Source organism: Leucopleurus acutus (genome assembly GCF_964270905.1).
Source record: "Leucopleurus acutus genome assembly, chromosome: 7".
Lineage (NCBI taxonomy): Eukaryota > Metazoa > Chordata > Mammalia > Artiodactyla > Delphinidae > Leucopleurus > Leucopleurus acutus.
In genome coordinates, this window is record NC_139150.1 from 17,550,281 (window position 1) to 17,563,381 (window position 13,101).

At 48.6% G+C, this 13,101-nt stretch overlaps 2 protein-coding genes across 5 annotated transcripts in view; one reads left to right on the forward strand and one right to left on the reverse strand.

Moving 5' to 3' along the window:
* The window catches only part of ASTN2 (astrotactin 2), a gene marked incomplete at both ends in the record, with an annotated part of 917,251 nt that overhangs the window by 697,808 nt on the left and 206,342 nt on the right, over nt 1-13,101 (forward strand). The gene's annotated exons all lie outside the window — the stretch shown is intronic.
* TRIM32 (tripartite motif containing 32) lies at nt 1,321-12,267 on the reverse strand. The gene is made up of 2 exons (XM_082842189.1): nt 12,236-12,267; nt 1,321-4,236 (listed from the first exon to the last, which is right to left on the reverse strand). The coding sequence occupies exon 2, from the start codon at nt 4,157-4,159 to the stop codon at nt 2,198-2,200; it is 1,962 nt and encodes a 653-aa protein (XP_082698315.1). The 5' UTR covers nt 4,160-4,236; nt 12,236-12,267; the 3' UTR covers nt 1,321-2,197.

Sequence of the window (13,101 nt, forward strand, 5' to 3'; positions counted from 1 at the left end):
AGAAAACAACAACAAAAAACTGCTATAATTGAGCAAATCAGTTTCTTGAGGCTATACTCTGCAATTTAGTCAACTTGGTAGATAACTGAAAAATTGGCTGTACTCAGCACAGCCTAAAATACTCACATCAAAGGAACAAAAACATTCGGACCACATTCATTTCCATTCTGAGCCAGCAGATACCTGCTGCATTTGAAGGCCAAGGCATGAGTGTGGTTCAGAGATGGGTTAGACCTAAATGCCGAATGCCAACAGTGACAGCACTTCCTTGCAAAGGCATAGGCAGCTGGAGGTCTCCTGGCATTGTTCATGTCAAGCCAGCCCACAATGTTATATCCATATCTCTGCTGCAAACCTTGTGCCAAAGGCCTCGGCCACCATTATTGCCTCAGCAAGTCCCCCACTGACAGCAAAGATAGATCTCCCGCTTCCAGGTGCTACCACAGATGAAGTGGCTCTAACAACTAGTGGAGTCATTTGTGATGCACTTTTAATTGGATCAATTTCCTCTCAATTATGCAATCTTTAGAAATCGGATGCAATTTCATAATCAGAACATGGGGCTTTCTCCAGATGAAAAGCACGAGACAGACCAGTTCAACATCATTTTAATTAGCTCCTTTCCTATCCTTTGGCAGCTATCACAAGAGAGGCCAAAAAAGCAACACCACCACCAAAAAAAACGATTTGAGTAGCTCGGCTTAGCAGATTTTGCGTCTGTGAAAGCAAGGTAACAGTTTTTTGGCTTGCCATCAGCCCTGCACCCAGAGCACAAGATATGTTGCTTGGTAAACACCAGAGCCTGAGGAACCTTGTCACAAAGTCCCTCACCCACTTCTGGGCTTCCTAAAAGCACAAGTTTCGTCCTTTGTTGAACTGTAATTATAAGGATAAAGCAGATGGTGGAGGCTGAGTTTAGAACAGGGTGTTGGTGGCTATAGACCTTGGGGGCTGATTCTGTACACGTGTATGTGGAAGTAAGTTTTGGATTATCTTTACATAATAGTGCTTTTTTGCTGAATTTTGACCTAGGTAGATTCGTACTACTCTCAAAGAATGCAGCGTCAGACATGGAAGCAAAGCAGCAAGGTACAACTTATCCCTCCCCTCACCTCCCAAATTCCATATTTAATTAAAAGACATGAATACCAGAGATGAAAAGACAATTACCAATTAGTTAATGCTTGATAGAGAGATGGAAATAAATCCCCAAACCAAACATTATGCACTGACTTGAGGAAAACACAGAATAAGGACCAAACAGTTTTGCTTTAGCAATGAAAATGAGATGTGTCCACCTCCCCACTTTGTTGGCCCTGGCCCGTGTTGTGCAATTCCACAGACAGCTCCTAGCACAGGTCAGTGGAGAGAGGTAATAGGAAAAATGATGCGCTCTAGAGACTATTCAAGAATGTTTTGCTGACTATATTAGCATTTATTTTTGTTTATTTGCAACTTCCTATGCTTTGGCATAATTCCAATCCACATGCTCCTTTAAGAGGCAAGCGGTTTCCAGGCTAAAGCCTTCGACACCAACGAGGGTCAATCCATTCTCTGTCACACCTGCAATTACAGACCAATCCAAGATGGCACAAAACCCCCAGAGCCAAGAGGTACTGCTTCCCAAAGGGACTATATAGCTCCCACGGTGGCACTAAATGAATGGTCTTTCACACTGGTAAAGGTGGTCAGACCTGAGACATCATGCCACAGGAATATGATGTCTGAAGTGTCACTGAAAGGTAGAGGAGATCCCACTAAGTGCATGCAAACTAAATGCAGCAGAGTTGAAGAGGAAGTGTCACAGATGGAGCATGTTATAATAGGAAGGAAATAATGGACCAGAGTTATCAAAGCCAAAAGAGAGGAAAATCAACAAGGGTTCAATACACGGGAAAATTTCAAATACAGGGGAAAGAGGCTCTCTGCTGAAGCCTTAGAAGTGCCTAAGTTCTAATGAAACATCAGCTAATCTCATATCATGTGTCCTGTTTGGGGTAATGCATCTGTTAAAGCTCTAAACCTAGGTGAGGAGATAATGCAAATGAAAAACACTAGAAGACAGAGCTTCTAAACTTCTAGGCTAGCCAGCTGAAATCAGGACACAGGCAAGGTCTACACTATAGTACCACCAACAACCAAGGAACAGGGAAGGGAAGCTGCTTGGGGAGCAGAAGAAACTGCTATTTCCCAGCCCCTAAGGGGTAGAATATCTTCTCAGATGGTAGCTGTAAACCTTGATGCAATGATCCCAACAGTCCAAGACCAGCAGCTGCCCCTTAGGTGTGAGGGCGATGCCCACTGGACAGGTGAGCCCCTCTCGAATAAGGACGCTATAGCCCCCACCCTTAGGAAAGTGGAGAATTTCTTTGCGACTACTGTCAGCCACGATGAGATCACCACGGGCATCCACACACATGCCAGCAATGCAGCGGAAATCCTCGTTCTCCGAGAAGAAGTGGCTAATCTGGCGACCCAGCTGCCCGTCGGGGCCCACAGAGCCAATGGAGAAGCCACCCTCCAGGTGGTGCTCATTCTGCCGATTCTCCAGATTGAGGCCCAAGCCCTGGGTGAAGTAGACAGTGCCTTCAGCGTCACAGGTGACAAACTTGGGCCGCACAGCACTGCAGAGGCAGCTGTATTTGACCACCCCTGCTCCTCGGTCAACAGTGAAGCACCAGAGCTTTCCACCTTCCACATCAGTTACCACAAATTGGCCAGATGGAAGGGCTGTGATGCCCCAGGGTTTGCTCAGCTGGCTCCTGTGACAGGCCACGCAGTGGCCATCCAAGGTGTATACCTTGAGGGAGTTGTCATAGCTGTCAGTCACACCAATCAGCCCATGGCAGTTCATGGCAACTGAGAGAGGAGTGAGATTGGGCAAGTCAGCCCCAAGGAAGCTCAGAACAAAGCTATCAATGCCACTGGGGCTGCGGCGGATCTCCTTCAAAAAGCCTTTGCGGGTAAAGACTTGTATACGGTAGTTGCCACGGTCAGCAACCAGCACTTCGCCTTGACTGGTCACGTAGAGACTGACTGGGAGGTTGAACATGCCTGGAGTGCTGCCTTTGGCCCCCATCTTCTTGAGAAAGAGGCACTGCTGGATGCTGGCGGCTGTGTCAGAGCCCCGCTGCTTAGCAGGCGAGGCCCTAGGGCTAGCAGCCACTTCCTCAGGGCTCATGTCCATCTCTCTAAATGTAACGGAGGAAGAGGCAGCAGAGGCTGCAGCCTCCATGGCCCAGGAGTCTTCCATGTTGACTGTCCGGGGCTTCCTAGCCGCCTGCCCGATTTGGAGGGGGCCGACGTGGCCGACCTTGAGGAGCTCCACGTCCTGCAGGGTGAGCTCCCGGGGCAGGCTGGCAGTGAGCGCCGGCTCCTCCTCGTCGGCTGTCTCTTCCAGTAGTGCTACGTCTGCCTGCTTGATCTTGGCCAAGAAGTAGTCACAGCGAGACACGGCCTGCACCTCGGCGACGTTGAGCAGGTAACTCTGCTCCTCTACCACCTGGCTGTTAGACTTCTCAACCTCGGCCAACGAGCCCGTGAAGAACTTCCGGGAGCGAGCCAGCTCCTCCTGGACCCTGCGCTCTTCGTGCCCGTACTCCTGGAGGACTGCTTTGTACCTCGCCTGAAGGTCCTTGGAGACTCCTTCCAAGGCTACCTTCCGGCGCTGCAGCTCCCCCATAAGCTCCCGCAGACGGGCCAACTTCTCTCCAAAGTCCCGACGCCGCTCCTCAGCTGCTTCTTTGACAGGGAGTGTACAGTGGCCAGGAGGCTGGTGGTCCGCCTCCCGGCAGGGCTCACACAGCACCACGCTGCAGCTTCGGCAGAACTGCCGGGGCAGCCGCCGCCCGCACGACCGGCACATGAGCAGCCCCACGGCCTCACTGAGCCCAGCCGTGTCAATGATCTTCAGCACCGTCAGGTTGTCCGTCAGCTGGGTCAGGCTGGTTATGCGGGTAATCTTGCTGCAAAAGGGACAGCGGACACCATTGATGCTACTGGCCAGTAGCTTCTCCAGGCACTGGCGGCAGATGGTATGGCCACAGTGCAGGAGCTTGGGCCGCAGCTGCTCCTCTGTGAAGGACTCCATGCAGATGGGGCATTCCAGCACTTCCCGCAGGGCATCCAGGTTCAGGTGAGAAGCTGCTGCCGCAGCCATTGCTGTTGCCTTGAAGGGGCCTGCTAGCACAGCCCAGGACCGAACAGCTTGGTGTTCATGCTCCAGAGGGTTGAATCCTGCTAAAGAGAAAAGGAAGCCATTATTCCACTGCCTCTACGAGTTAAATCACTCAAGAAACATTTAGAGAATGGCTACCATCACTCAGTTCAGTCACTGACTGGTTGGAAAGGTAAACTGGGGAATGATTATAAGAAGTCTTCAGAGCCAAAATGAGACCTCGGAACTTCATTCTGATGAACACAGAGAAACAATGCATGTTTTGGAGCCGGGAACTAATATGACCAAAGCTTGAATGCAGTGGGGGAAAAGGCAGAGAAACTAGTTTGGAAGACACTGCAAAACTGCCTGGCCAAAGTTACAGGGAGGCTGAACTAGGGAGCAGGTGGTGGAAATGGAAAGAAGATGCATTTAAGCAATATTCCATAAGTACGATCACTAAGATTTGTTAGCTCAGTGGATTGGGGTGGGGAAGTGGTAGAGCTAAGACAGCCAAAGACTCAAGCCTGGATGATTAGAGAAATGGTAGTCCCTTATCAGGGACTTAGTTCTGGCCTGAAATACCCCCTCCTACAAGCAGTACATGCCATGAATTCTCCCACCCTCCTCGATCCACATATGCTCATGAAGTAGAACCACAGAGATCTCAGTGCTCTCTCTGCAGCCTTATGTCAATGTCAATTTACACCCAAAATAAGAATGAATAGATCTAGCAAGGTGAGGCACAAGGATAAATTCAGCCCTTCTTAAATGCAAATCCTACAGCTGCACCTGTGCAGTCTTGTGATCTGCAGATGGTCAACCATCGAGAAGAAGGAGGAGGAAGACCAGTTAGCTTGGTTTTCAGGGCAATGCAGCAAGCTGGGAAAAGCTTTGCAAATGTCATTAATTCTTTCTCCACCCATAGAGAAGAAGGGGAGTCAGCGCGGAGATACGTGTTACAAATTTCCCCATATTTAGCTTTGTATCACAGTCTGACAGATATTCAGGAGCAGACATGCACAATCTGTCTAAAGTCAATCCAACCTCCCTGAAATCCCACTTTCCTTCTACTGGAAAGGAAAGAGTATACATCTAGTGCTTACTGTGTGCTAGGTACCATGCTAGATGCTCCATATACTTAATCTCATTTAATACTCATAAGGACCCTATGATGTAAGTACTAGTTTCATTACCCTATTTTACAGATAAGGAAGCTAAGGCTCAGAAAAACTGGCTCAAGGTCACATGGTGCAAACATGGTAGAACCATGCAGTACAGATATCTTTACCTTAATCTAACCCAACATTACTTCAAGCTTTTTTTTTTCCCGTCATACAACACTTACCATACTCTGAGAAATGCTGCCTAACGGCATAGAATTGTCTCCACAATTAAGAAAGAATCATGAGATTTAGCTGCTCTAGAGTGGGTTAGATTGCTTTATTAGCTGAGTGACCCACTCCCACACACCAGCCTGGCAACCTCTTAACGATTCAAAACCATGCCTCAACAAAATAACACATTACCCCATACCATGACCCTAAAAGGTCTCTTGGGACTATCCCTGTGACTAAGCTGTGAACGCTGAATGCTTAAATGTCATGGGTCTGGCTGCAGTCGTATAGAAACACTGATAGAAACCTCAGCTCAGGACCCAGGCAAACCTCCTCAATTCCAAACCAATAGCTTCAGTTCTCTCTTCCATCATCTGGGACAACAGACTGAGGGCAACATTTGGTATCTGGATCCAGAGCATGTTACTTTACAGTGCCCAGGGACATCTGTTCTTCTCAGAACTGGCACTGCAGATCAGCTAATTAAACAAGTGTGCCAACTTGTAAAACTACCAGCAAATTCTTTCTCCAGTTTTCTGGAATGTCATACCACCTCCTTCAATTTAAAAGCTTCCTGCCTCCCTGTTTAAGCCATCCACTCTAAAAAATGAATTTACTATGCCCGCGTCCATTCCCCAAAATATCTCAGCTGTATGCGGCTTCACTGGGCTCTCTGAGGCAAAAGAGAATGTCAAGGATCCCTTTCCTAAAGCTGCCCTGCTTTGCCAGGAAACATGAGGTCCCATCACTAAAGCGCCAGTCTAGGCTCCCGCTGAAAGTGGTGCTCCCAGGTTGTAGAAATGGGAGACATGGTTCAGGCCTTTTCTAGGTCTGAGGCTATGTGACCGGCAGATACAGCCCCTCTCTTCCAGAAGGATACAGCTGGTCATTATTGTTAGCACCGAGAAGCATTCAGGTGGAAGGTCAATTTGAACTCAGTTTCCCTTGAAAAGACATATGTGTGAAAGGAATTGTCTTATCATCCCAAGTCTTTAAGTTAGCTGCCCATTTTCTGCCATTTATAAAATCTAAAACCAATCAGAATGAACCCCCAACATGTTATTTACAATTTTGGCTGCCTTCCTGATACTTTGAACATATTTCCTGTTGTGCACTTTGTACTGTCAACTCTTGACCCCCCCACCTCAGCTTACTGCCCCCCCCCCACCAATTTCTTTGATCTCATGATTAGTACTGCACACCCCATACTGATACTAGCCCAGCTCTGGTTCAGCTTCACATGAGAATCTACCCCCTAAGCTGTGTTTGCTCCAGCTGCCCTAAGACTCAGGAAAATTCTATAGTCATACCCTAGCCTGATCTAGCTGCTTCTGGCACCACTAGGCTTTCCCCAGTCGATGACATAAATAACAAGGGTAGCAGAACAAAAACAAAAACCTGTGAACCTTGAAGTCACACAGAACTGGGATCAAATCAGCAGGTCATTTACAAGTTGTGGGACAGGAAGCAAGTTATTTAATCTCACTAAACCTGTTTTCTTACTTTATAGAAGATAACTAACTTTATAGTTACTGTGATGATAATTTCTTACTTTAGAAAACGGTTAGTGTGATAATAATCCACATAAAGTGCTTAGTCTGGAAACTGGTAGGTATGCAGTGAAAAACTGCTACTTATCATAACTTCAGTAACAATCAGGAACAGTATTAACATTCTAACAACTAGTACTAGTATTAACAAAGCATTTAGTTTACAAACTGCATTTGAAAGGATGAAGAATCTTTCCTTTTATGGCATATAAAGGCACATAAAGATTAATAACCTGTCAGCTTTGAAGGAATTTGATTGAGGACACTAGATATCCATGTGAGAAACTGGCAAATGAATTCACAACTTCTCTTGTTCAGAAAATACCAAGAGGGGCATAAAAGGAATGATGCAATAAAATATAGATTTTAGTAATAGCAGGAGTAGCAGCAGTGGTGGCGGTGGCGACCACCCGGCCAGTGAGAAGGAATGAACAGGCACTTTTCAAAAGGCAGACAGCACCCAGGATATCAGATAATACACTTCAAAAATTAAAATGCTGAACCTTCCCTGGAGATTGTTGTATCTGTTCTCAAAATCAAAGGATTAGAGATGACCTAAGGTTTCAAATTGCCATCCAGTGGTTGAATCCCCACCATGGGATAGTTCTCTAGATGTCTCTATTCCCTAAACCTGTTAGCCCCTTGGGGGTCTTAAGCTAAGAGCAAAACTGCAGGACTTTAAGAAATTAAACAACAAATCTTTACTGAGCACCTACTGTGAGTCCAGCCCCATGAAAACACTGGAGATATAATTTTGAGCAAAACCAGACAGGAACAGAGTTCACATAAAAACTAGAAAACATGTGAAACAGCACCTACATTTCCTTTCACAAGACATAAAGGTCCATCCTACTTCTTATACAGTCCCCTGGTTTGACTGGGTTTTTCCGCAAGGCTTATCACATTTCCTTTCATGACAGCTTTCTAAACTTTGTTTATTCCTCCAGCATTTGAATGGAATGCGAAGCAAGTGCATAACCATCTCCCTGCCACCAATGCTCACTCTCCAGGAGTGGCTAGCAGGGCTGATTTTAAGAAAGTCAATGAGGTCCTCATCTGACACTCACCCAGTTCTGTGTGTGGGAGAGGATTCTTAATGTTACATTACTCAGGGCATTTAAGGTACCTGCCAACAGCTAAGATAAACTCTGCAAGTAGGGGCTCATTGGGAAACGCAGGCATGACCCCAAAGCTGTACCACTGTGGGACACACAAAACAACCCAGAAGGGCATGTTTGTAGCGAAAAAAAATCTTTAGCTAAAACTCTAAATCAATAATAGTTTGCTGGAAAAAAAAACAAAAAACAAAAAAACACTTGTCTGTCCTCTGTCTTCCTCCAAAACTGCAGGACCTAGAAAGGATCCCCTGAATCTTCCACAAACATGTGCAATGCTGCCAATGAGACTCAAAGAATATAGGACAAGGGGAAAATCAGCAGTCTTCTCGGGGGACTTACAACTGATCTCGACCCGCCCTACTCTCAGTTCGTTTCTCTGCATACAGCATATGCACATTTAACCATGAGCTTTTGATTAAAGGATCAGGAAGCAGATCCTGGGAAAGGTACAAGAGGGGATGGGAATTTGGGGGAGACCAGTGGGGGCTGCTTAGGTTCAAGGAAATTTGGCAAAGCAATACTCAGTCCCCTTCCAGCCTCCCCATCCTCTCATAATTGCTACCTCTCATAAAACTGCCATTTGCTGAATGTCAGGCACCTTTTACACATTACCTTTTATTCTCATAATAACTACGTGAAGTATGTTTTATTCCTCTTTATAAATAAGGAAACTAGGCTCAAAGAAAAGCAACCTGTCCAAGGTTTCAAAGCTGCTAAGTAGTAGAAGTGAGATTCAAATCCAGGTGTGTCAACTCCCAGCCATAAAACCACAGCGACGCAAAAGATGTATTATAGTTTCCTAGCTGACTAGGCTACCATTAGCTCTAGGCACTCTGCCTGAGAGGCTGGTAAAGGTACCTAGGAATGGATTTTTAATCTGATTTTTCCACTAGAAGAACCTAATGGAGGTAGTGTCAAAGAGGCAGCACATCCGTGTGCAGGGACAATGAACCACTTCAAGGGCCTTGTAAACTTTTGACCACCAAGCACTCTCCAGACATGAGTGTATGGCTCTTAAGTATTGAAAAAGCCTTTCTACTAAAACTAGAATAATGTAACTTATGAGTCAGACAGATCTGGGCTCACATCCCTGCTTTGCAACTTGCTATGGAGACTTGGGTAAATCATTTAACCTATTAGTTTTCTCATCTGTAAAATGTAGAATAGCACCTAGATTATTAGCAGGATCACTGGCAGGATTAACTGAGATAATGCACACAATAAGCACTCAATAAATGGTAGCTATTCGTGTTTTCAATAGATTGAAGCTGATAAGGGCAAGTACTTGTCCAAGATCTCCTAGTAAATTAGCAGCAGAGGAAAGGTTTTGAACTTTAAGCCTCTGATTCCCAGGCTGACTGCATTTCCATTACATATATCTTCCTTAGGGCTGTGTGTGGATTTTCCAGCTAGGTCTCCGGCCTTCCGATGCAGTCCTACTATGTTTCTGAGCTGGTTTCAGCAATGCTATAGCTAGTCCTGGAGTTGACAGAGCAAATGCTGTCATTCTGTTCCAAGGGAAAGAAGCCCACAGGAGATCATTCAGAACAGGAGTTACTTTCCAGAGTATGGATGCCTTCAGCCTCGGTCCCTGCTGTGAAGTGTTTTTTCAAGCCAGTGGCCTCCATACCTCACCCTCTAGTCTCCCGCACCTTATCCTGTCCGCTAACCTCAAGATCCTCTCCTTATCTACCCACTGGTCCTGGTCTCAACTCAAGAACAAAGTCCAGGGCTACTCCCTGCCTAATCAGATGGATTTATTCCCTTTACAGTTCAATCTGATACCCAGCGATACTCACTGCGTCATCCTTTCATTGGAGGGGAATGAGCTGAGATAGACAGTAAGACCAGGCAGGCCCCAGCAAAGCAGCAGCAAGGGAAGAGAGAATAATACAGGGTTACAGAGATCTGAATACGAAGCTACCTTTGCCATCTCTAGCTGTGGAACCTTAGACACGTCACTGCCTAAGCCTTAGTCTCCTTATGTGTATAACTGGATATTGTAGCACCTACTTAGCAGGGCTGTTATGAAAACGAGTAAGAAAGTAGATATGAAAATGAAATATTACTAAATGCTGAGCATTTACTAGGCACCAGACACGAAGCACTCGGATTTACTTCACTGAGTCGTCACAGTAACCTGTGATGCAGGTCCTGTTATTAACCCCATTTTACAGATGAAGAGCCAGGCACAGGAAGGTTAAGTAACTCATTCAAGACAGAGCGGAGATGGGAATCCAGGACATATCTGACTCGGCGCAGAGCTCAACTTCGGCACTACTGACATGGACCCGATGCTTCTTTGTTGTGAGGACCGTTCCGTGTGCTGTAGGGTGTTTCACAGCGTCCCTGGTGTCACCTACGGGAGGCCAGTAGTCCTCCCCACCCCAACTCTAACAGCCAAAGATGGCTCCAGACATTGCCAGATGTCCCCTGGGGGACAAAACCACTGCCAGTTAGGAACCATTTCTTTAGAACTTGGCCCAGGACTAAATGCTCAGTGCATCTGCGATCCCCTTTTCTTGTGTCTCTCCCAGTTCAAACACCTCATGTGGGATTAATCCAATCTACTTATATCACTGATGAGCAAAATAAGACGTGAGATCATGTTCCACTCATCCCCTGGAAGTCTCACACACTATCTGTCACCACAGCTTGAAGGGACCGGCGAAGGGGGGCTGGGACAGATGACCTTGAAGAGTCTCCTGCTTTATGATTCCACTGACCACTCTCTTCCCGGCCCCCCCGAAGCCTACCACTTTCAGCAGGTCTGGGGTTCAGAGTGGAGTCAGTGGGCGTACCACGGCTGCCTCATGGTAAGAGATCTCTGGCTAATAATTGAGGGAGGTTCTGCCCCTCACAGGCAGTCAGGCTCCTTCAGGAGTCCTGAGCTCAAAGACTTACGACTTTCTTGCTGGACCCCTGAACTCTGCTCAACTTCATACGCTCATATACAGTTTCAGACATTACTTCTAGGTCTTTGGGTCCCCAGAACTCCCTTTGCTTCCCATGCAGAGACTTCAGGAAAATTCCTTTAGCAGCCCTAGACACCCATCCACGACTCTATTCAGTCTCTTAATTCTACAGTCCAATCAGTACCTCTCCACCCCACCGTTCAACCATTCCTAAATCCCATTCCCAGCTCTTCTACAATACAGAATTCCAGCCTTTTGGGCTCTACCCTGCCAGCCTCACCAGTTGCTCACTCATGTGCCCTGAATCCCTGACACAGATCCTTTAATCTCTGTTGCCAAACCTCTGCAACCTTCAGCCCTGCATCACGGTTTAACACCCCAGTCCCACTCCTCAGGTGTGTGCCCCCCCTCAAGCAGAGCCGCCACCCACTGCATGCCATCAGGAATCCTGCCCCGCCCTCAAGCCCTGCTCCTTCCTCTTGCCCACCCGTGTCTTCTGTCGCTTCAAACCTTAGCCAGGTCTCTTCTTTCTGCCGACCAGATACTGCTTCCCACTGGTTCCCGCACGAACTCAGCCCCTCATTCTTCCCCAGATTCCACTCGGGAAAACGCTTCCTCCTCAGCCATGATGATAGCCCCGGACCCTGCTCCCTCTGACCTCAGATCTCGCCCCCCGCCCCAAAGCCTAATGCCCCCAGACTCCCTCAAGCCTCCTGAGATTCTGCACCCCAAACCTCACCAAGCCTCCCCCATTCCTTCATATTTCCGAGACTCTGCACCCCTGGTCCCTCCAGGGCCTTCAGATCCCCTCCCGTCTCCCAGATGCTGCACCCGTCTCTCCTCAGGGCCCCACATTACCTCATACCTCCCGAGATGCTGCACCGCGACTCTTCTCAGAGTCCCTCGCTCCCCTCCCCGGCCGCATTTCCTCCGAGCTCCTCAGCCCCGTCTCGGACCCCCGCCGCTCCGAGCCTGCCCCCGCGCAGCCCCACCCCCACCCCCACCCCGATCCCACTCCTCAGATCCGGTCCCCCAGACCCTGCCATTCTGGCGCGGACCGGCCGCTGCACGCCGGCACAGCCCCCCGCGCCGCTCGTCAGCCACCGCCCGCGACTCCGGCCTCGGTCCCGGGTCTCCCACCGTCCACCCCGCCCCCTACCTGACCGCCCGCGGCTCCGACGCGTCCACTGCTGCCAGCCCACCCGCCCGCCGCGCTCTGCGCACGCGCCGACGCGCGCCCCTTGGCGGGCGCCAATTCGCAGAACCGCCTGTCCGTCACTTCGCCCCGCCCCCCCACAGGCATGCTGGGGCTTGTAGGCAGCGGCGCCCGAGCTCGCGGCCCAGCGGCAGGGTGGCGGCGAGCCCTCTGGAAAGAACGAGGTGTCTTGGGAACACGTGGTTCAGCTTTCTGTCCCCGTTGTACGGTTAAAGAAACTGAGGCCCAAGGTCACTCAGCAAGTCGGGAGCTAAACCAGAACTCACGTGTCTGACCCCAATCTGTGTCAACCCCTTTGCTAACCCATGGCCTCCGGGAGTGTTCCTCAGCCACGACTTGGCACCTCTCAGAAAGGCCTCGCTCCACGTCAGCTTTGCCATCTGAGAAATGGGCCAAGGAGATAATACAACATCCACTCCGGGGCAAGCACAGAACCTGGACGCGCTTGGGAAGGTAGCTCTTCGCGCCCCTCAGTTCTCCCTGTGACACACCGCAGCAGCCTAGAGATAAGCTTATCTGATGAACAAATTGCTCTCCTGAAGGATTCTTACTCCTACTCAGCTGGGAGGCCGACAGCGGAGGTAGATGTGAGAGCACACTCTCCATCCTCTGTAGAAGCTACCCAGGAACCCAAAGCCAAGTCTAATTTTGGGGGAGCCAGGAGGGGTAAGAGTCTTCACAGGTAAGCGATGGTCTAGCCTGTTGGCAGGGGAGGACCCTGGGTGGTTTGGGGCCAACTACAGGCTCCTGCAGGTGACCGTATAGTATAGCTTAAGAGTAGGAAGGAGTTTGAAGGAGGATGCGCTTGG

Excerpts from the sequence above, each read along its gene's own strand:
- TRIM32 (XM_082842189.1), bottom strand. The coding sequence starts at position 4,159 with ATGGCTGCGGCAGCAGCTTCTCACCTGAACCTGGATGCCCTGCGGGAA.